Source organism: Tiliqua scincoides, chromosome 3 (assembly GCF_035046505.1).
Source record: "Tiliqua scincoides isolate rTilSci1 chromosome 3, rTilSci1.hap2, whole genome shotgun sequence".
In the NCBI taxonomy this organism is placed as follows: Eukaryota; Metazoa; Chordata; class Lepidosauria; order Squamata; family Scincidae; genus Tiliqua; species Tiliqua scincoides.
In genome coordinates this window covers 122,127,661-122,149,278 of record NC_089823.1, presented here as the reverse complement: position 1 = coordinate 122,149,278, position 21,618 = coordinate 122,127,661, and the positions used below count along the sequence as shown (strand labels likewise).

The following is a 21,618-nucleotide window of genomic DNA, read 5'->3' as shown; positions in this document are numbered from 1 at the left end:
CCTTTGCTTTTGCCCCTTTAAGGGAAAGGGTGGAGGTTGGCAGTGATGCAGTTGCACCGATTGTGCCACCGGTAGGGACCAAGGGCTTGGTTTTTGTTCACATTGGGGGGGGGGGTGCTGGGAGCACCACAGAGCCCTCTGCAGGGTTCCCTGAGCCTCAAAATGTTGAAATGTGATTGTGACCCACTTCCGGGTTGCAATCCTGAAACCGGAAATGGATCACGATTGCTTTTCTTCATCGTTTTGAGGCATAGAGAGCCCTGCAGAGGGGTCAGCGGGATGGATGCTGCAGGGGTGAATAAAAACTAAGCCCCCGGGTCCCACCGGCAGCATGATCATTTCGTTTGTTTCACCAACATCCCATCACCCCGGCAGACACTTAGAGTGGCTCAAACTCTACACAAAAGTTTGAGAATCGCTGCTGTACTCCATCATGGCCTTCATGGTTAAAACAATTTTACCTACAACTCACCAGGCTAGCCTGGTCCTCCTTTTATAGACTTATTGAAATCTAATGCACAGTTTCCTAGGAATAAGTTGCACTGAGCACACTAGGACTTACTTATGAATAAACATGCATAGGATTGTGCAGCTAGTCAGTTGCACCTGTTCAAACATGGTTAATTTTGGTAACTGAAAAATCCCATCGGAAAGGTATACAGTCCGTTAAACAAAGTAGTGAAATAAGAGCTGCTACAAGTTTTCCTTACCGTATTTGATCGTTATCTCTTATCAGCAAGAGATGCTGAAGTATAGAAAGGAAATGGTCTTCCGCACTTGTGTCCTTCACTGTCTTCCACACCATGTTGTAAACATCATTCACATCAGTAATCAAGTCAAGGAAAATACAAGACCTCTAAATTGTATTTTAGGTCATACAAATATTTTACCCTTACAAGAACACAATGCTTTACTCTAGCTAAAAACGTAAATATTTTAAATTAATACAGAAATTGAGTTGGTAAAGACAAGTGCCTCATGTAGTTTGTTTCTCAGTACTGATGAAAACATACAAGACCTCATTTTCAATTGTAGAAGACTTACTAGTACAGTTGTGCACCGCTTAACAAGGACGCAGACTGACATCCCTGTTGTCAAGCACGGTTTGACACTATGCAAAATCTCCAAAGGCGAGGGGAAGCTTGCCTCCAGAGGCTTTTCTGAGCCTCCCAGAGGCCCAGAAAGCCAAAACTGCACAAGAGACACAACTTCTGGTTTCCTCTGAGAAACTGGAAATTGTGTCTTACATGATTGGGGCATTCTGAGCCTCGCAGAGGCAACGTGTAGATCAGGGGTGTCCAAACATTTTGGCAGGTGGGCCACATCATCTCTCTGACACTGTGTCAGGGGCCGAAAAAGAAAGAATTAATTTAAAATTTAAAATTTGAATAAATTTACATAAATGAATATATTAGAGATGTAACTTATATGAATGAATGAAAGTCTTGGAATAACTCAATAAGCACAAAGCAAGGCCAGCCTTTCCTTCACTGCCACAGCAATATCACAGATGTGAAGCAGGAAGTAGCAGAGAGAGTCCTCATCCCACAGCTCAGGTGAGAGGTCGAACAGTCGTCCTCATGCTGAGAGCAGTTGCGTTGGGCCAGCATGGGCTCCAGCAAGTCTACGGAGGGCCAGAGGCTCATTGGAGACTGGGGGCTCTCCGAGGGCCTGATTGGGAGCCTCCGACGGCCACAAGTGGCCCCCGGGCCGGGGTTTGGGTGCCCCTGGTGTAGATGCACGTTGGCTCTGAGAGACTCAAAAAAGCCTCCAGAGGCAAGGGGAGCGGAGCTCCCCTCAGCTTGGGAGGCCTAGGAGGTGCAACCTCCTGATCAGTGGTGGTTATCACATATGTGACCTGTTGCTGGCCGGAAGGTCATTAAGGGGCGCACACCTGTACATGTTTTACAGCATTATAAAACATAATTTCTTCCATTAATAATTTAATTTCAGTCCTAGCACACACACAAAAAAATTGCATCACCAACGAAATGCTTGTTGTCAGTCTCTGATCTAAATGCTTTGCATTTTCTGTCCCGTTTCAAAAGGATATTCCAGTTCCAATCTGATATCCTCAAAACGATGGAAGAATTCAATCATGTCTTCTTCTTTGTGCTCACTGAACACTTTGAGCTGGATATGCAAAGCATCATTCTTTATGCACTTCAGTTGCTACAGTGACAAAAAAAGAGTAGTTCCTAATTAATAGCTGCATATTAAATTGAGTTATTTTGTACTTAATCTGATTTTTAACATGGCAAGAAACATATTTTGGGGATCTGCATTAATTATTCAAATACTTAACAGCTATTGCAAGCAAACTTTGACTATATTACAGTGGTTCCCAAACTGAGGGTCGGGACCCACTAGTGGGTTGCAACATGATTTTGGTGGCTCACCAAACAGTGATGGAAAGATAACTAAGCTCCGAGGCTATTCAAAAATCAGATACTGCAGCTCCTAATTACTATGCAAAGAGTTCAGCTTCTGCAGTTTGCAAGCATGTGTAAATGTAGGGAGATAAACATTTGAGGGTATTTTTCTGGTTATTACCACTTATAAATATTTCTTTCTAGATCACCTTTTTTAGAAGTCTGGTAAACCTGAATGGGTCCCAATAGAATGTCATTTTTAAAAAGTGGGACCTGGTGCTAAAAAAATTTGGGAGCCGCTGCAATATTGTATTAACACACTGGTTATCTTCTAACTCTTGTCTTATAAGTCTGCTTATCTTTATCCCATTTTTTGTGACACTTTTGGATTCAGTTTTATACGCAATCTTTCATTCTTTATAATTATTCAAGAGGGCTTTATCCTACTTCTTCTCAACCTTTCAATTTAAATATTAATTCTCTCTCTCTCTCTCTCTCTCTCTCTCTCTCTCTCTCACTCACACACACACACACACACACACACACACACACACACACACACAAACACTCTCTCTCTCTCTCGGGTACTTACTGGCAATTGCTCTTTCAATCCGCAACGCATAAATTCATTTCTAATGTGGAGCCTGAAGTCTAAATCATCAGGAGATGTAACAAGAGCATTGATGAGCTGCATACAGGCTACCTACAAATAAGGACATTTGAAACATAGCATTCAGCTTTCTATTTGTTCATGTAAGAAACCTCTGAAGAACCTACAACATATCCTTCGTATGCTCTTACATGTGAATTCATTTTGAACTGTTTACATTTGATGAGAATTCACCAACATTCCTGTTACCTTTCCCAAGAGATGAGAATCTATTAGCAGTTCATATTTTATTATCATGGATGCATTAGCGCCAAGTTATTACCATAGATACTCGCCTATAAGTCGATCTCACAGATAAGATGAGGGCAGGTTTTGAGCCCAAAATCATGGAATTTGCTATGACCCTTGGATAAGACGGGGGTTTAACTTAGGGAGGTGTCTGACTATAATTTTGTCTGATTATACCCGAGGCCAGATCCTGAAAAATAACCTCCCAGTAATTGTTACCTAAGAACTGTACAGTCACTAATTTATTAAAAACACAGTGTATATACATAGTATGTATACATCTATACATACATGTATACATACATAGTATGTATACATACATACACTATTTTTAATACTGTTTTTGCTATACTATGTATACATAGTATTATTAAAAACTATGATCTATCTCATAGATCATAAGATACATTTTTATTCACTAATTTTTTTAATTGTTCTCTCAACAACTCTGACAGTAAACACTGTCAGAGTAAGGCCACAATCCCATCCACACTTTCCTGTGTGTAAGCCTCATTGACTTTAATGGGACTTACTTCTGAGTAGACAAGCCTAGGATTGGGCTCCAAGTACACTGGAAACAGCATACCAGTAGAACCATTAATGAAATCCTCCTTTAAAGTGCCTGGTGCCTTAAGCCAAAAGCTCTACATAGAACACACATCAGGGAATGTGCAATTCAGTTCACAGCAGAGAGATAAGCAACAAGGAGTGACTGAGCAAGTGCAGCTGCACATAGTTGCACCTGGTTTACTTGGAAGTAGACCCTCTGTGGAGGAAGGGCAGTGGCGCTCATGTGGAGGTCCTGGCAGGGGGATACTGCAGAAGCAACCATGCTCTCCTAAAAGCTTACTACATAAACAGCTGTTGCAAGTGCTTCCTAGCTCCTGCCAGCATGCAGCTAAGATCTCTGGTTAAAATACCTGTTGCTGCAGAATAAATTCTACTCCCTGCTTTTCCTGTGTTTTACATCTTTGCAAGGTCTCCAGGACTCTTCCAGTGAAAAGGACACACACACAGGGAGATTGCTTCTCTCTCACACACACAGATGCGCCCCCCCCCCACATACACAAATGCAGGGACTTTTCCCCTCCAGTCCAACTTCATTGGTGAGGATAGGGGGAAATGAGGTTAGCAAGGAGGTTTGCAAAAAGTTTTGCAGAGGAGAGACTGAAGTGTGACTGTATACAGTAAGGGGAGAGGTGGAGAGGAAAGCAAGTCCCTTAATAGTCAGTGGGGCTTACCACCATGAAAGTGAGGCTAGGATTGTAGCCTTAACTGTTTTAAGTGCTCTCTCTTTCACACACACAAACTTTTCCTTTTATAAAAGTTAACTCTTCCTCTCCCCCCCAGTACAATTTCATCAGTGGTGAATGGTTATGGGGAGAAGGGCTAGCAAGCCTCAGCTTCGCAACAAGCTGGATTAAAAGTTTGGATTCAATAAGGGGGAGGGGGCAAAAACAAGAAGGAAAGAGGAGATGGACTTAACCCTTTCAATGGCTTGAGAAACAAAGGTACAGCCTTTTGCAGGCTGCCTGTCTCTCTCTCTCTCCCTCTCTTTCTCTCTCTCTCAAAAGATCACTCTCCCCCCTTCCCCATCCTGTCCAACTTCATCTGAGGGGAAATGCGAAGGGGGTTAGCAAGTTGGGCTTTCCAATGGAGCGCTTGAAGTTTAAATACAGTAGGAAGGGGGAACAAGAAGGAAAGAGGAGATGGACTCAGCTGTTTCAAATGATTGCTTCTCCCTCACTCAGACGCCCCCTCCCACACACAGCTCATTGTCTCCTGCTCTAGAGATGCCTCTAGAGTGCTGCTCTAGAGATGCCTCCGTGGGTGCTGGTGCTGAGCAAGGGGGGCTGCTGATAGCTGCGGTGGCAATTGCCCTGCCCTTGGAGCTTCTGCAGCTGGGCAACAGCCTGAAGGAGCACATGGAGCACACCCGCAGCACACCTGCGAATGCTCAGCAGCACCCCAGCCTGCACAGCTTCCTCTCAGCAGAAGATCACTTGCTCCCTCCCTCCCTCCCACAATAGTGATTGGCTGGCTCACTCGCCTTCCCCCCCCCACCCTCGCTGCTTGCCTGCCCCAGAGATAAGGCGGGGCAATGATTCAGGCTGCTTTTCTGGGAAGAAATTTTTCACCTTATAGGTGAGTATCTACGGTATATTTATCTTCCTTTCTATTACTTAACAAATATTGGTAATCAAAAGAGAAGTATCTAAATAATTTCAGGAAGACATTTAGTCATATTTTGTGTTTTAGAAAACCCTCAATTACTACCGATTTAGGTGGTGCAGATCCGAGCAGCCCCATTGGAGTTGCTGCAACTCTCCCTGGGATAAGGGGAAAAGTTTCCCCTTGCTTCAAGCCGAGCCTTAGACAGCACAAAACTTGTGCTGGATACAGCGCAGACTCGTCAGCCTGCCTGTTCCAGCGCAAGTTAGGATTGCGCTGCCCATTTCATTAACAGCCAATTGCCTGCTTTGCAAATGCCCAATAATCAACATGAAGCAAGACTACTAATTTGAATATCTCATTACCTTAAAATCCACAGGCATATGATCTCAAATGAATTGTACTCTCTATATAAAAAATGTTTAAAACCATAATGTATCTCTACCTGGTTGTAAAAGATAGCAAGTTTTTAAAAACATAGCATATATTTATTTGAAATACATCAATGATTTATTTTAAGTTTGTGTACACGCACGCAACTTTTCAGCCAAGACTGACTCCAAAGTGGCTTGCAACAATTAAAATCCTTGACAAAGATACGAACTGACAGTACACAAAAATACAGGAAAAAGGGCTAATCAAAGTAGCACAGAGTTTCAAAGCACAAGAGTAAACTATTAAGCATTTAAATTAAATTATAATGTATACTAAAAAAATTCTTACACAAAAATCAAGACACTTTGGAAACCTAAAAATGTAGTTACCTTGGAAAAACCTGTCCTAATTTTTACACATATACCCCTAAATCTGTAATATATTTACAGGTAGGTGTCTAAAATAAAAATTTGTCTCCCATCGGTATTCAGCAATGATTAATGTATCTAAACATTTTCCCTCAAGGAACACTGTGGACAGGTTGCAGTACAAAGAAATATCATTTACTTGCAAATGGACCAAATTCCCCTGAAGACCTTCCACAATGGGACAAAATCTGTCAACATTTCTCTCTTCTGCTGCTGTTGTCAAAGCTTCCAAAATTTTTTCAAGGCTATAATGTAAAGCACACATGACATAACAACAAACATTATTTTGACAAGTAACTAGAAGTGGGAGTTTAAACCTTTAAAAATGTGAAAAAATAAATAACTCAAATTCCTACTCATACTCCAGTTAGTAATTATACATGCACCTATATCCATAGAATTCTTTACAAAACCTGTCAACTAGCATGGAATTTTTGATGGCTGGATTTTGTTTGTGTGTAAAGCCTCTTTAGCCCTTGTGGGAGCACAGATGTTGTAAACTAAGCCTTCCATCTGTAACTTCTGGCAGAACAGTTTATAAGAGGCTCTAAAACACACAGGAGATTTTTTACTACGCTCTCCACGTATCAATTCAAAATGCTTACTTTCAAAAAGTAGTATCTTCAAAACTAAACTTTAGACTTTCCTATTAATACAAGTATAGTTGAAACCTTGTTATCCACTGATTTGGCATCCACTGATTTGGCATCCACTGATTGACTCACCACTAACACTGCGGTCCACCTTTAAATGCCTTGTAACAAGGGAAAAAAGCACCAAAAATCTGAATTTCTACCTGTGCACTGCTAAATATAATTTCATTCCATTAGACTCTATTGTTCACCCCATCTAATGTATGAATGTGAATAGCATCTAAACCAATGCATTCTGGGGTGGCAATTGAGGAGCAAGAAACCCAGAAGTGGGTCTTTAAATCTATTTTTCCACTGATTTGGTATCCACTGACTTTTTTTTCAATTGAGCGGAAAAAAACGGAATCCTAGTGGATGATGAGGCATGATGTGTATGCTCAATTACAACTCTTAGTTACTTGTTTCCAATTTACCAGATCACTTATCCATTCAACAGTGCACTTACGTGTTTTCTTCTCCAACAATACATATTGCAGAAAGAAGCTTCACTACATCTGTCATCATGTTGATTTGTTTGGGATCAATAGATTTCGACAGTAACAAAAGGCTTCTCTGTTCACCCATTATTCTTTCTAAACCATACTGAAAAAAATAAGAAATGAAAGTTAACAAAAAGCAGAAACGAAAAGTGAACCTGGGATATTTCTACAGCAATTTTCTGGTATTTATGAAATTATTCCAAAATTATTCCATCAACACTATCTTGGAATGAATGAAAAATGACTTCATTTTTCAGTAAAGTAATGTAAAGTAAAGTAAAGCAGTAAAGTTCAGTAAAGCATTCATACAAATTGTCAACAGCAATAAGGTTGCAAACCTAAATACTCTTTCCTAGGAGAAAGCACCAGTGAATATAGTGGAACATACTTCCAAAAAGACATACATAGTATTAATAGCACAGGAATACTACACAAACAGTTGATTAGTACCTTCATAATGTTTCATATGTCCTTTTTTGAACAACCTATCCAAAGAGTCATATCTGTCCCTTGGGTGCTAACTGTTCATTTTTAGTTTCTAAGGAGCTGAAATGTTCATAAAGTTGAGCCAGTCATTGCCTGTCAGCCTAACCCTGCTGTTTTCAAACTCTCTGGGAGTTTGAAAGCTGCAGTAAGTGCTTGCAGGGGAGGGGAGGGAGGTTGTGGGGCGGGGGGGGGGGGGAAGACAGCAACTCAATTCCCAGGATCGCAAAACCTGAAGTGGAACATGATCACTCCACTGTCACTTTCTGCATGCTGGGGAAACTTGCAGACACCCACGCAGGGCCTGCTGCAGGGACTGGTGAGTACATCCCAATCCCTGCAGCCCCATTAGTGATGCGATCCTGGAGATTGCATCGCTGCCTTCCCCCCTGTGCCTGCCCCTTAAAGGGGCAGAGGCCAGGGCCATCAGGCTGGGGCATCGCAACGCCCCAGTCTGAATACCACTGGCCTAACCTATCTCACAGTGTTGTTGTGAGGACAAAAGTTGGTATACCACTCTGAGTTCCATGGAGTAAGGATGGCATAAAAATGCAAAATGAAAATACAGGTTGTTCCTTGTTATCCGCTGGGCTTCTGTTCCAGAATCCCACATGGACAAACAATCAGTGGATTAAAAAACAGTAGAAAAATAGATTTAAAGACCCACTGCTCCTAATGTAATAAGGTTGTGCCTCAATATCTGCAGGGATTTGATTCTTGGACTCACTGCTGATACCATAAAATGTGTTAAATAAAAGCAGTTAAAAAAAATTAAGAAGTGTATACCTTTACAATTGTGGTTTAAAACAGCTTTTCTTACTGTTGTAGAGAGGCAGTCAGCAATTAGAACCCCTGTTTTTGCCTGGGCTCAGCTGAAGAATGGCATAATCACTTGCGTGACTCTACAACAGTAAGAGAAGCAGTTTTTTAAACTCTGATTTTAAAGGATGCATTTTTCCCCTTCTCCAGGGATCAGCACATTCCTTCTCATTTACAATGGCCATTCATGTTGAATCAAACCTGTGTATAAAAAATCCAGGTATAACAAGGTTGGATCTGTAAATACATCCAAAAGATCTTAACAGCTGAACCATTCAGTAGGGAAGACTCATTACAAAGGAATAGGCTTGGCTTCTGAAGCCTGTTGCCTATGAAGACTGTACCTACAGCGATTTCAAAAACGGCAACCGGCATTTATCTCCACTTCTCTTCAAACCTGCTTGCTAATTTAACACCTCAAGTTGGCTTGCAAAACTAGGCCTTCAGCAGGAAAAAGATGCATGATTCCAGGAACTAGGCTTTTTAATATACCATAATACTTTATCTACATTTTAGAACAAAGAATACCAAAACGGAATTTGACTTGGGGCACTGCTAGCATATAGCACAGGATTCTACTTAGCTGACAGGCAGCCCAATCCTGAGCTGCCCAGGGCGCCCAGGCTCAGTGGCACCGAGAACAGCTGCTGCCAGATCTGCGGGCTACTGCGGGAGGCGCCTCGTCTTTCGTCCCTTTCTTCCGGGTAAGGGAAGCAGCTCCACAATGGGGTTACTCACTTTAACGAGGTAAATGCACTCGTGTAGGGCACAGAGCCCTCCATGAGCACCTTGGATCCTGCAGAGCGGAGCTCCCCTCCCTCCCCCAGGCACGCCTCCAGCCCGCCCCCTTCCCCGCGTCACACCTCCCCCCGCCCTCTCTCCACCCACTGCCGACCTCCCCCCTCCTCGGAACATCTCCTCCCTGCCCCCGTTCCCACTTACCATGCCGCAGCTCGGCAGTCCGGGAGACTGCCAAACGCAGAGGCTGGGCGACCGCCCCGCGCTAGCCCCGGCTGGCACTAGGCTAGAATGGGCAGGAGCCCGGCGGTGAGGCTCGTAAACGTGCCTTATGGCACATTTGCGACAGTGCTTGGTGGAACGGAGCCATGCCGCCAAGCACAGGATTGGGCTCTCAATGTATCATTTGAGAGTGCTAGTCCAAGTTTAAAGTGGACCATACAAAGGGGCCCAACGCTTGTGCAAATTACTCATAACTGGACAACTAGAGTCTACATGTTATGAAGCAAAATCATCCGTTAAAATCACCCTGAAAACTGCATCCTGCTCAGAGCTGGGTCATTTCATGTTGAAACACCGCACTGTGTCCAACTGACTTCCTTAGATTTTTATGAAATTTGGGGTACTTGTCTTATGGTGTAATGCAAAAATACCAATTTTTAAGTGGTCTGTGTTCATTATGTAAAATGTTGTAGCTATGTAAATTTTCAAAATTTGATCAAAAAATGCCATTCCTCCTCTAGTTGCAGAAGTCCCATCTGCTGGCACCCTTGTGGATGACTTGCCATGCCCATAATGAACAGCCCAACGCTGAGAAGGGGAAACCAGGGCCCCCCTACATTGGCCCTATTCCCGGAAGCTGCAGCTGCCACAACCCACCTCACCTCCCCTCCCACCCCCACCAGGCCCTGCAAAAAGGACACAGACTGAGCAAAATAATACACATGAAAACAATAATTATAAATACTGTACAAGAATTATGTTACAATTAAAATAGTTCAATTTGAAAATTCAGTTTCCATTTTTTTCTTGATTGAAGTATGTGTCACCTCTCATACTTCTCAAAATTTTAAAAATGTCGACTTGAGAAAAATGATTTTAAAAATTTAAAGTCCACTGTGTTGCATATCGTATAAATGAAGCGTTAATAGAGCTTTAAAGTGAGACCACTCTACTGCCAGCTCTGTATCTCCACTGGTGTCCGAGTTACAATTAGTTAAAATATCAATAAAATTTTGACAATTGAGACTAAAATAAACTTTTTCTCTGCAAGCTGAAAAATTAAAAAAACATGAATTTCTTCAATAACTGCACAGAAACATTAAGTATGAAAGGTTTTATCAAAATGTAAGGACATGAGGAAGAAAAATATGAAGTGTGATGCTTTGACATGGAATGACCCACCTATTTAAGACTAGCTCAAGTAACCAGTAAGGACATGTTAGCAAATAAATCCTATTAACCAATTAAACAGGAGCTAACACTGGCAGGCTTCATGCTGCATGCAAATCACGTTAGTACAGGTCCAGACTGATTATCCACAGATTAGGACCTGCAGTTTGATCTAACCACGAGTTCTGAACCCGTGGGTTGGGCTGGATCTATTCCCTCCAAATGCGACTGGAGCCATCTATGGAAACCAGCATTTTAAATCATGGTTGGGTGTAAAATGGTTAGGTTATATAAATATCTTGTAGAGTTTCTCCCAGAACTCCCACAGATGCCGAAAAGCAGCCTGTTGCCCTCCAAACCCAACTGCAGCTGTGCTCCAGTCATGTCCAGAGGGCCTTCTGAGGGTCAGCGAAGCCATGTGTGCCACCCCCCCCCCAATCCCTCAGAAGGCCTTCTAATGCCTTCTGGTGGCTGAAAATTGTTTTCGGCCACCAGAAGGCCTTCAGAGGCACAGGAAGGCCACACATGGCTTTCCCAGCCCTCAGAAGGCCCTCCAGATACGATCTGAGTGCAGTTCCAGTCACTTTTGGAGGGCTACAGGGTTCCTGATCCGTGGATTTGATTATGTGAGGGTTTCTGCATCCATGGGGGTTCTGGTAACAGAACTCAATGCCTTGATGCCATGGCACAACTGTACATTACAATATTAGTTATTTTGTATAACCTGACCATTTTATACCCCATGATTTAAAACGCTGGTTGCCATGGAAATTAGCTCAACAAGCCCATGAACTTATTCATTAATAAATCAAGAACACATATATAACATTTGATTTACCTCAAAAAGGCATGTTTAAACCAATGAAACAACTGCTTCAAAAAGTTCCAACATCTGCTATTGCCTTTCAAGCATCATAGATTCCTATTTGAGACACAACATGGTCTCACAGATGGGAACTTGGATTTGAAAAAAAAAAAAAAAAATTAAAAGCATTACTTGGCCAAACACCAAGTTTGATCTTTAGCAACTTCCAATGGCCCTCAGTTCTACACCTATAATATGGACGTGTTGCAGTGATAGTTGAAACTGCCATTAGAAACAAATATATGTGCATGGCAAGATATTGTGTTACAGTCCAATTTCTAAATTAGACTTAAGCCAAAAAAGTTCTCCATTTCAATATGACTTTCTTCTAAGTACACATAAGACTGCAGCCTTAAACATGAAGCAAAGTAAAATTACTGACCTTGTTATTCATAAAAGCCTTCAAGCACTGTATGATCTTATGCTGTATCTTCTTCAGAATTTTGTCCTGTCTGAATGCAATAAATTTATACCATAAATACAGGTTATCCAACTCCTACAATGACCACATACATTTGTAGAAAAGAATTCTTACTGTTTGGCTTCAACAAGTCTCTCCAAGACATCCAACAATAATCCAAGTCCTTCATGGCCAAAGTTTTCAACCCAACTGCAAAGAAATATTTAACAATTATTTAATACAACTATCGTACAATAATAACACCAGGTATTTATATACTGCCTCTCTGGTCACTGGATTGCTTTTTTTTTTTTTTAATTCAAAGCTGTTTACATGGACAGGCTCTCTCTAAACCACCAAAGGAGTTTTTACAATGAACAGAGATCTATCTTTCAAGGACTGCATTCTGAGTGGATCCTCTCACAGTCTGGACACATTCTGGCTGCCATCTCCTCCCTCAGAAAAGAGCTTCAGAGCCAGTTTCTTTTGGCTCTCACCCAAATGAGCTCTGCTCAGTTTGTGAAGGTCCTGTCACTCCCAGGGCTTCCGGTGATCCTGAACAGGCAGATGATATTTTTGGGCATAAAGGCAGCTCTACCCTTTAGATAATCTACTGTTGTTATTATTAATTATTAATTATAATAATAATAATAATAGATAAGACCTCCTGCCCCATTATATAAATGATAACTATTATACCATTTATAAGATCTAACAGTTTTTGATGCTGCCAGAGGCATTTGTAAAAGATCACATGGGTAATGCCCTGTTCTCTGGTTACTACATATCAATTCCATATATCAGGACCAGCTAGCTTTAGTCTTATGTGAAATAATGCTCAGTTGTAGCCCTTTCTTCTTGCCTTTGTTCTTCAATGAACATTGTAAAAGAACACCAACAAGTCTTGGTGTGACTTGTTGAACACCAACAAGTATGAATATACTGAGTCACTTAACTCACTGTTATTTGGGTATTAAACAGAACAAAGCCCTATCATCTTTTGGGTGTCAAAAGTGGTGCCACAATAACCAAAAACACAGTTACTGAAAAGTCTATCTAAATTTAAGGTGTTTTGCTGTCTTCCAATACTGTGCAATTACAATTTTTGTGCTACTAACAAATGATGAATTGATGTACACTCATACATGTTTCCTATTTTTTCTAAGTGTAGAACTATCACTAGAGGATCTGTGGAGCTCTTCTAAAATTTAGGAGGAGAGGCATCTTAAAAAGTAAAATGGGGGCATTTGACTTTAGGGAAGCTAACACAAATATATCTTCAGGTCTAGACATTGGTGGCAATGTCTGTCTGATAGATTACCATGTGTAATCCACAACAGGTAGACAAATTAATATAATATAAAGTTTCTTGCAACAAATATTTCCCTTATCGTACTTAATAACACATGATAATGTTTCTCAACCAATACACCACTGATATAGTTCCTGTATTTTCTAAGCATACGGTAAGTGGGAGTTAATTCATCATTTTTAGCAGCAAACACTGCAACTGCACAGCACTTAGAAAAAGGCACAAGCTCCCTCTAAGGGGAAATGGAAAATTAGTGAATAGCAATAACAGCTATACAAGTTATGAATTCAAGATACGGAAATTAAGTATTGTTACAGGATAAAAATATGTTATTGCAATATTGGAATAAAATTGATTCTTATGGGAATTTGAGGTCAGGCTAGTTGGTATGAGTTACATAGGGTTCTTCTGTATCTCCTATTTGGAGATCGAAAATTATACGTTAATATATTTAATGAAATATTTTTAATTAGTTTCTATATGAAATAGAAACACAAAAGAGAAAGAAATACAGGTATAACCTAATTATCCACAGATTTTTCACCCACAATTTTATCTCAACGCAATGAGAAGGGCCCTTTCAACTAAAGGAAAAAAGTTATTTAACAATAGCCTCTTTAATGTGGGAGAGGGCAACCAGCAGACAATCCATCAATCATACTCTCTCCAGGCACTTCACTCCAAGGCAAGCAACCCCTCCCTCCCCCCTGAGCATGTGAAAGAATGCTAAATGGCAGTGATTATCACCTCCACCATTCCCTTCCCCCCCTCATGCTGCAGCTCCTGGTGAAGGGATAGATTGCTGCCTCTGAGTGAAGCCTTTCTAAGCACCTGGAGCGAGAGACTGATTGTCTGCCTGATGCATTACAAAGGACAACAAGGCAGTTTTTAAATCATCAGCAAAGGGACATTGTTTTTTAAATGGATTTGCTTAATGCGATTTTTGCAATCCACCTGAGCTCTGGGAATGGAAATCTCACAAATAAGGAGACTTAAGCCTTCAAGAGATGAGGCTACTGGACTCAGGATCTGTCAAGGAGAGAAATTTCTCATTTTTCTGGCAGGGAAAACCACTAAACGAGACCAGAGACCATGGTGTTGGCTTTGCGGTCAGAAATACCCTGCTGGAATCCATCAAGCCACCTTCTGCAGGAAGTGAAAGAACTTTGTTCCTGCAGCTCCACTCATCAGCAGGACTTGTCACTCTCATCAGTGCATATGCACCGACTCTGTTATCTCCAGCAGAAGCTAAAGACAAATTCTATGATGACCTTGCCACCACTATCAAGAAAGTCCCCAAGAAAGAGCCATTGTTCATCCTCAGCTATTTCAATGCTAGAGTTGGTGCTGATTACAGTTCGTGGGCCACTTGCTTAGGCCAGTTTGGCACTGGGAAGATGAACGAAAATGGCCAACACCTGCTAGAGCTTGCTGTCATCACAGGCCCTGCATCAGCAACACCTTCTTCAACACGAAGCCCCAACATAGAGTCTCTTGGAGACACCCAAGATCAAAGCACTGGCACCAGCTCGACCTGATTCTCACCAGACGCTCCAGCCTTCCCAGCAACAAGTTAACCCAGTTATCAGGGTGCTGCCTGCGACACTGACCACTCCCTGGTGTGCAGCAGAGTGAAACTGCTAACTAAGCGACTGTATCACACGAAAAAGAAAAGAAGACCTTGCATTGACACCAACAGGACCTGGGACCAGGGAAATGTGGAGGAATTTGCATGAGCACTTGACGAATCTCTTCCAAGCATGGCCGATACAGATGCATCCAACAGACGGGAACATTTCAAAAATGCCGTTTACAACACCGCCTTGTCCATATTCGGCAAGAAGACCAACAAGACGGCAGACTGGTTTGAAGCCCACTCTGAGGAGTTGACACCAGTCATCGAGGAAAAGAGGAGAGCTCTAGCAGCATACAAAGCCTGCCCCAGTGAGCGCAACCTGCAGGTCCTCCGAGCTGCTTGCAGCAGAGGCCAGCAGACTGCAAGGAGATGTGCTAATGACTACTGGCTCCAACTCTGTTCCCAGATACAGATAGCAGCTGACATGGGCAACATATGACGGTATCAAGCTGGCCGTAGGTCCAACACAGAAGAAAACTGCTACTCTGAAGTCTGCCGCAGGCGAGGTCATTCAGGATCGGGCGCAGCAGATAGAACACTACTCTGAGCTATATTCCAGAGAAAATGTAGTCACCGAAGAAGCGCTGAACAACATCGAGTGCCTGCCTGTGTTGGAGGAGCTTTACAGTGAACCAACCCAAGAAGAACTTCACATGGCCCTGGACTCCCTTGCCTCTGGCAAGGCACCTGGGAAAGACAGCATCCCTGCTGAGGTCCTAAGTGCTGCAAAGAGATCATCGCCACTGAGCTGCATGAAATCCTCTGCCTCTGCTGGAGAGAAGGTGGAGTGCCACAGGACATGAGGGATGCAAACATCGTCATGCTGTACAAGAACAAAGGCGACAGGGGTGACTGCAATAACTACCTTGGCATTTCTCTCCTTAGCATTGTAGGAAAGCTGTTTGCCCGAGTTGCACTAAAGAGGCTCCAGGTACTTGCAGACAGTGTCTATCCAAAATCGCAGTGCGGATTCCGAGCCTACAGGTCCACCACTGATATGGTATTCTCCCTTAGACAACTGCAGGAGAAATGCAGGGAACAACGACAGCCACTCTTTATAGCCTTCATAGATCTCACGAAGGCTTTCGACCTGGTCAGCAGGGATGGCCTCTTCAAGATTCTCCCCAAGATTGGCTGTCCACCCAGGCTCCTCAGCGTCATCAGGTCTTTCCACGAGGATATGAAGGGCACTGTACTGTAGTCTTTGATGGCTCAACATCAGACCCCTTTGACATCCGAAGCGGAGTGAAGCAGGGTTGTGTTCTCACACCGACCTTGTTTGGGATTTTCTTCGCTGTCCTGCTGAAGCAGGCCTTTGGAACTGCAACAGAAGGCATCTACCTCTGGTCCAGATCAGACAGAAAGTTCTTCAACATCTCCAGACTGAGAGCAAAGTCCAAAGTCCAGCTGAAATGTCTGCGTGACTTCCTCTTTGCTGACAATGCAGATATCACTGCCCATTCTGCCAAAGATCTCCAGCAGCTTATGAACTGTTTTAGCAAGGCCTGCCAAGACTTTGGACTGACAATCAGCCTGAAGAAAACACAGGTCATGGTTCAGAATGTGGACTCACCTCCCTGCATTGCAATCTCTACACATGAGCTAGAGGTTATCCATGCCTTTGTGGACCTTGGCTCAACGATCTCCGACACTCTTTCTCTAGATACCCAGCTAAACAAATGCATCGATAAAGCAGCTACCACATTTTCCAGACTCACAAAGAGAGTCTGGTCTAACAAGAAGCTGACGGAACATACCAAGATCCAGTCTACAGAGCTTGCGTCTTGAGTACACTTCTGTACTGCAGCAAGCCATGGACTCTTTCAGTGTACAGGAGAAGCTGAACGCTTTCCACATGCGCTGCCTCCTACGCATCCTTGGCAATACCTGGCGGGACAGAGTTCTAAACAACACAGTCCTGGAACGAGCTGGAATCCCAGCGTGCATACACTGCTGAAACAGAGACGCCTGGATTGGCTTGGTCATGTTGTGAGAATGAGTGATGGTCGGATCCCAAAGGATCTCCTCTATGGAGAACTTAGGAGATCCATAAGCAGGGAAAGCACCTGCTTTCCATAAGCGCCCTACGGGAAGACCACAGCTGCGCTACAAGGGTATCTGCAAGAGGGATCTGAAAGCCTTAGGAATGAACCTCAACGGATGGGAAACCTTGGCCTCTGAGCATTCTGCTTGGAGGCAGGCTATGCGGCATGGCCTTTCCCAGTTTGAAAAGACACTTGGCCAACAGACTGAAGCAAAGAAGGAAGGCCCATAGCCAGGGAGACAGACCAGGGACAGACTGCACTTGCTCCCAGTGTGGAAGGGATTGTCACTCCCGAATCGGCCTTTTCAGCCACACTAGATGCTGTTCCAGAACCACCATTCAGAGCGCGATACCATAGTCTTTCGAGACTGAAGGTTGACAACAACAAACTGTACAGGGGGTTCTGCTCATGGAATGTTCCATTCCTGAAACCCCTGTGGATATGGAAAAACATGGGCATTCAAATCCGTGGTTTTCACCCCCCAACCTCTGAACCTGACTGGAGCTAGACTCCGGTCAGGTCCAGAGGTTTTCTGAGGCCCACCGAGGCCATGCACAACCACCCGTGGCCACTGCAGGCCTCAGAATGCCCAAAAATACAAAAAAAGGCAACTTTCAGTTTTACGATAAAACTGGAGCGCTTCTTCAGGCCTCCCAATGCCTTATAAAGGCATTATATCACCTTATAAAGTGATATAAACATCACTTCCAGTTTTATCTTAAAACCAAAAGTCACTTTTTGGTGACTGTATTTTCAGGCATTCTGAGGCCTGCAGCGGCCATGGGCAGCCTCTGTGGGCCTCAGAAACCTCCAGGCCTGACTAGAGCTGTGCTCTGGTTAAGCTTAAAGGTAGGGGGACCATTCTGTACCCATGTACACTGGAGATCCACAGGTGCCAAACCTGCGAATAACGCAGGCTCTCTGTAAAGGCTTTTGGTTTGAATGAAGTAAATCTAGATTTAAGTCCCCCAAGTCAGCAAAGAAAGTCACTGACTGATTTTGGGCAAGTTACAGCTTCTAGTGGCAGCAAACTACCAAAGCTGATCAGTTGTTTAATTCCAAAGCACAATCTAGACAACATTTTGGTTGAAGAGAACCCGTTGCTCACCTGTTAGTATCTGGTACCAACTTATTTGCACAAAGATTAACTATTTTTATTCTCTTTAATTCTTTCTTCTATTTAGAACACGGATCATACAAGATAAATTTATATTTAATATCACTTCCAAAAAATCAAAGTGTTATACAACTAAAGATTCTACATAATAATGCAAAACATAAAACGATTTTTAAAATTTGACACTCAAAATATTTTAAAGCATGCAGAAGCCCTTACAGAATAAAAAGTGTTTTAAATTTCTTTTTAAAAACTGCAAGGAACTATAGGATCTCTTTCAAAAGGGCACTTCACAACCTCCAAAAAAGCCCTGTCCCTGGAACCTACCAAACGTATCCCTCTCAGTGACAAGCTACATATCAGGACCTCAGTAACAAATCTCAATATCTGGGCAAGTAGGAATGGGAATAAGTAGTCTTTTAGGCAACATGATCCCAGGTCACTTAGAGTCAGAGGTGGTCCTGGGCTTTCTGGGCTTTCCCCCACCCAATGCCACCTCTGCCTTTACCACCTCCCTGACCCCAAACTAACAGCTGTGACATCATGGTCACTGCAATTACTTCTGCACAACTGCCTCCTCCATCCCCCTTTTAAATAGGGGGAAGGAAGGGAGGCAGCCTAGGCTCCTAAGCGGCACAAAAAAGCTCCCTCAGAGTGCTTTGGGGCCACCAAAAGCTGCGCCCTGGACATAGGTGAGCTCCGCTTCCAGGAGGTGGATAGCACACGCCCTTGTGTGCTGCTTCCAGTGGTCCCAAAGCACTCCGACAGAGCCTTTTGCACCCCTTAGAAGCAATGCAAAAGGCTCTGTTGGAGCCAAAGAAGCAATGTGTGTCTCCTCTAAAACCAGAGGAGGTGCACAGCACTTTCCGCCACTCTGAGGACTGCTCCCCTCCCCTTCCTTTAAAGGGGAGGAGAAGAAGCAGCCCTCAGAAGTGGCCGGGAACTGCACCGGGAATCGCTGCAGGAGCACAGCCACTCTCGGCACAGTTTACCACTGATTGAAGGGTTGTCCCCCTCTCCTCCCCTTTAAAGAAAGGGGTGGGGAGGTGGCAGCCCTCAGAGCAGCACAGAATCGTGCCAACAGCAGCTGCGCTCCTGCAGCCACTGTCAGCACAGCTCTTGGCTTACCCCGAGGGGCAAAGGGCAGGTTGCAGTGCCCGGGGCATTTGCACCCCTTGCCCCCTCCTGAGTATGCCACTGCCTACAGAGGAACAATGTAGAATACTACCAACTCACTCTGCATAATGTGTAGACTGGGCATTACAATTAGAGCTTTAAAAGGCCAAGATTTTAACTGAGCCCAGAGACAAATTGCTAACTACAAAGAGTTGTTGATCCAAAATGGATGTTGAATCCTCCCAACTACTTTACTCCACCCATTATCTGGTAGCAGCTTCCAACTGAAGTTTCCAGACAGTTTTCAAATCTTCTCAGGTAAGTGACAGAGTTAATTTCAATATGGAATCTGCAATATGGAAGCCAGTTACTTCCAGTTGCGAAAGGGTTGTCTACAACACCACATGCAGGACAGAAGATGCAACAGTTGCAGATTTATATGAAAACAAGGCCTTACTAAGCTCTGCAGAGCTTTAGTGGGGAGTAAGTTTACTGGGGAGTAAGTTATGAAATATATTTACATTGGTGCTCATAAAGTCACATAAGCAATTTATTTGTAGGCATTGCCATAAAAACACTACAACTCACATTAAAGCTGTTGATTTAATCAAATTCTAATTTTAATTCAAGAGACCTTTTGGCAACATCATAATGATATGGAGATTAATTTAGCACCAAGCAAACAAGCAACACAGATGAAGTACATCAACAGCATAGTAATGCACATATCACAAGGGAACTTTTCTGAGCAGCAATGAAACATCCACTATTCAATCTTCCTGGCAAAGTACAAACAGTAGCCATTTTATTCTCCTTTGAAGACAAATTTAGCTGCCCACTGGGCTTAGAAAAGCGGACCAAAAATGCCTTAATAAATAATAACAATAATAAAATGCAGAATATTTTTTACAATACAGGAACTTTCAGAAATACTTAACTCCCCATCTGTAGTCTACAGAGGAACAATGTAGAATACTACCAACTCACTCTGCATAATGTGTAGACTGGGCATTACAATGCATTTAATGTCAGGTCAGGAAGCGATACATTCCACATGTAAGCTCAAGTATGGGATGTGTGGGGTAGAGGAGAAAGACAACAAAATGGGTAGTTTAAGAAAAGTGACTGCATCTCCAATACTTACATTTTGAGAAGAGTCAAGCTTTAACAAAATAAAGCATGTCCATACAACATCTTAGTAATACATTTTTAAAATAAAGCCAAGTTGCAGTATAAACACAGTTTTTATTGAAAAAAACTTTTGAACTGCTTAAATTACCTGACAGGATTACTGGTCAATGACACACGAAGAGATTCTAAGCAACTGACAAGTCTTTCATCTGCTGTTGCAGATTTTAATTCGTATATGAATTCATGCGGTGTAATCTGTCTGCTACTCTTGAAACTTCCCTGCAATGGAATAGTTACTGTATAATTATTTTATGCATATTTTGAAAGTATCATCCATGAATAAAGACATAGTCACATACAACTTTTTACTGCATTTTAGCAAACATACAATTCACAAAGTTTTCACTGAAATGATTATTTTTGGTTGCCAAGTATTAACCCAATATTTAACCCAATACCAAGCATTGGGTTAAACCACACCACTGTCATTTTTTAGACTTCAAGACTCAAGCTACAATCAACAATTAAGGAGGTACATCAGAACCATCTTCATATTACTGCTGGTTAATGATAAAAATGATGCAAATACACAAGAAATAAGCTTACTCAAGCACCCTGCCATCATGGTACCTCATGGTACCTCATGGAACTATACACCATCAATATGCATTTAGGGATTCATGTATCAGAATGAGCTGCCACTAAATTCTTTACATAAATATTCTCTTCTCATCATACTAACTTCACACACACAAGGAGAAAAATGCAGTAACATGTTCAAATGTGTCATCAGTTTAGATTTCGAACATGACACCATTAAGTGAAAATTATCATACTAGGACAGATATCGATCAATTATATCTTTAATATAGAAGAAATTAAATCTAGTCCAAGTTTATTTCTATTAAATGGGTTTTTAATTTTAGTTATAGCAACTTCCTCTTTAAAAATAAACTTGCTTAAAAATTAGGTGAATACAATCTCATAAATATCAATAAATATTAAACCCTAGAGTTTTTAAAACAAGTCATCATCATACACTCTATGGCAACTGCCAAAGAATCCTTTGAGTTCTATGCTGTTCAAGAGACCTGAATTAGAGAATAGGCTTATCAAATGTGCAATTAACACAAAGCGGGGGGGGGGGGGGAATAGTTAACACCCTAGAAGACCAAATTAGGATTCAA

At 42.4% G+C, this 21,618-nt stretch overlaps 1 protein-coding gene across 1 annotated transcript in view; it reads right to left on the bottom strand.

Annotated features, from left to right (window-relative positions):
• The window catches only part of DIAPH3 (diaphanous related formin 3), a 160,698-nt gene extending 140,012 nt beyond the window's left edge, over window positions 1–20,686 (bottom strand). The window contains exons 1-8 of the mRNA XM_066621358.1: window positions 20,580–20,686; window positions 12,210–12,284; window positions 12,057–12,126; window positions 7,344–7,480; window positions 6,385–6,490; window positions 2,965–3,075; window positions 2,054–2,172; window positions 711–827 (exon numbers count right to left, since the gene is read on the bottom strand). Coding sequence (XP_066477455.1) covers window positions 711–827; window positions 2,054–2,172; window positions 2,965–3,075; window positions 6,385–6,490; window positions 7,344–7,480; window positions 12,057–12,068 — 602 coding nt within the window. The 5' untranslated portion in view covers window positions 12,069–12,126; window positions 12,210–12,284; window positions 20,580–20,686. The remainder of the gene's footprint in view (window positions 1–710; window positions 828–2,053; window positions 2,173–2,964; window positions 3,076–6,384; window positions 6,491–7,343; window positions 7,481–12,056; window positions 12,127–12,209; window positions 12,285–20,579) is intronic.
• Between the last annotated feature and the right edge of the window lie 932 nt (window positions 20,687–21,618).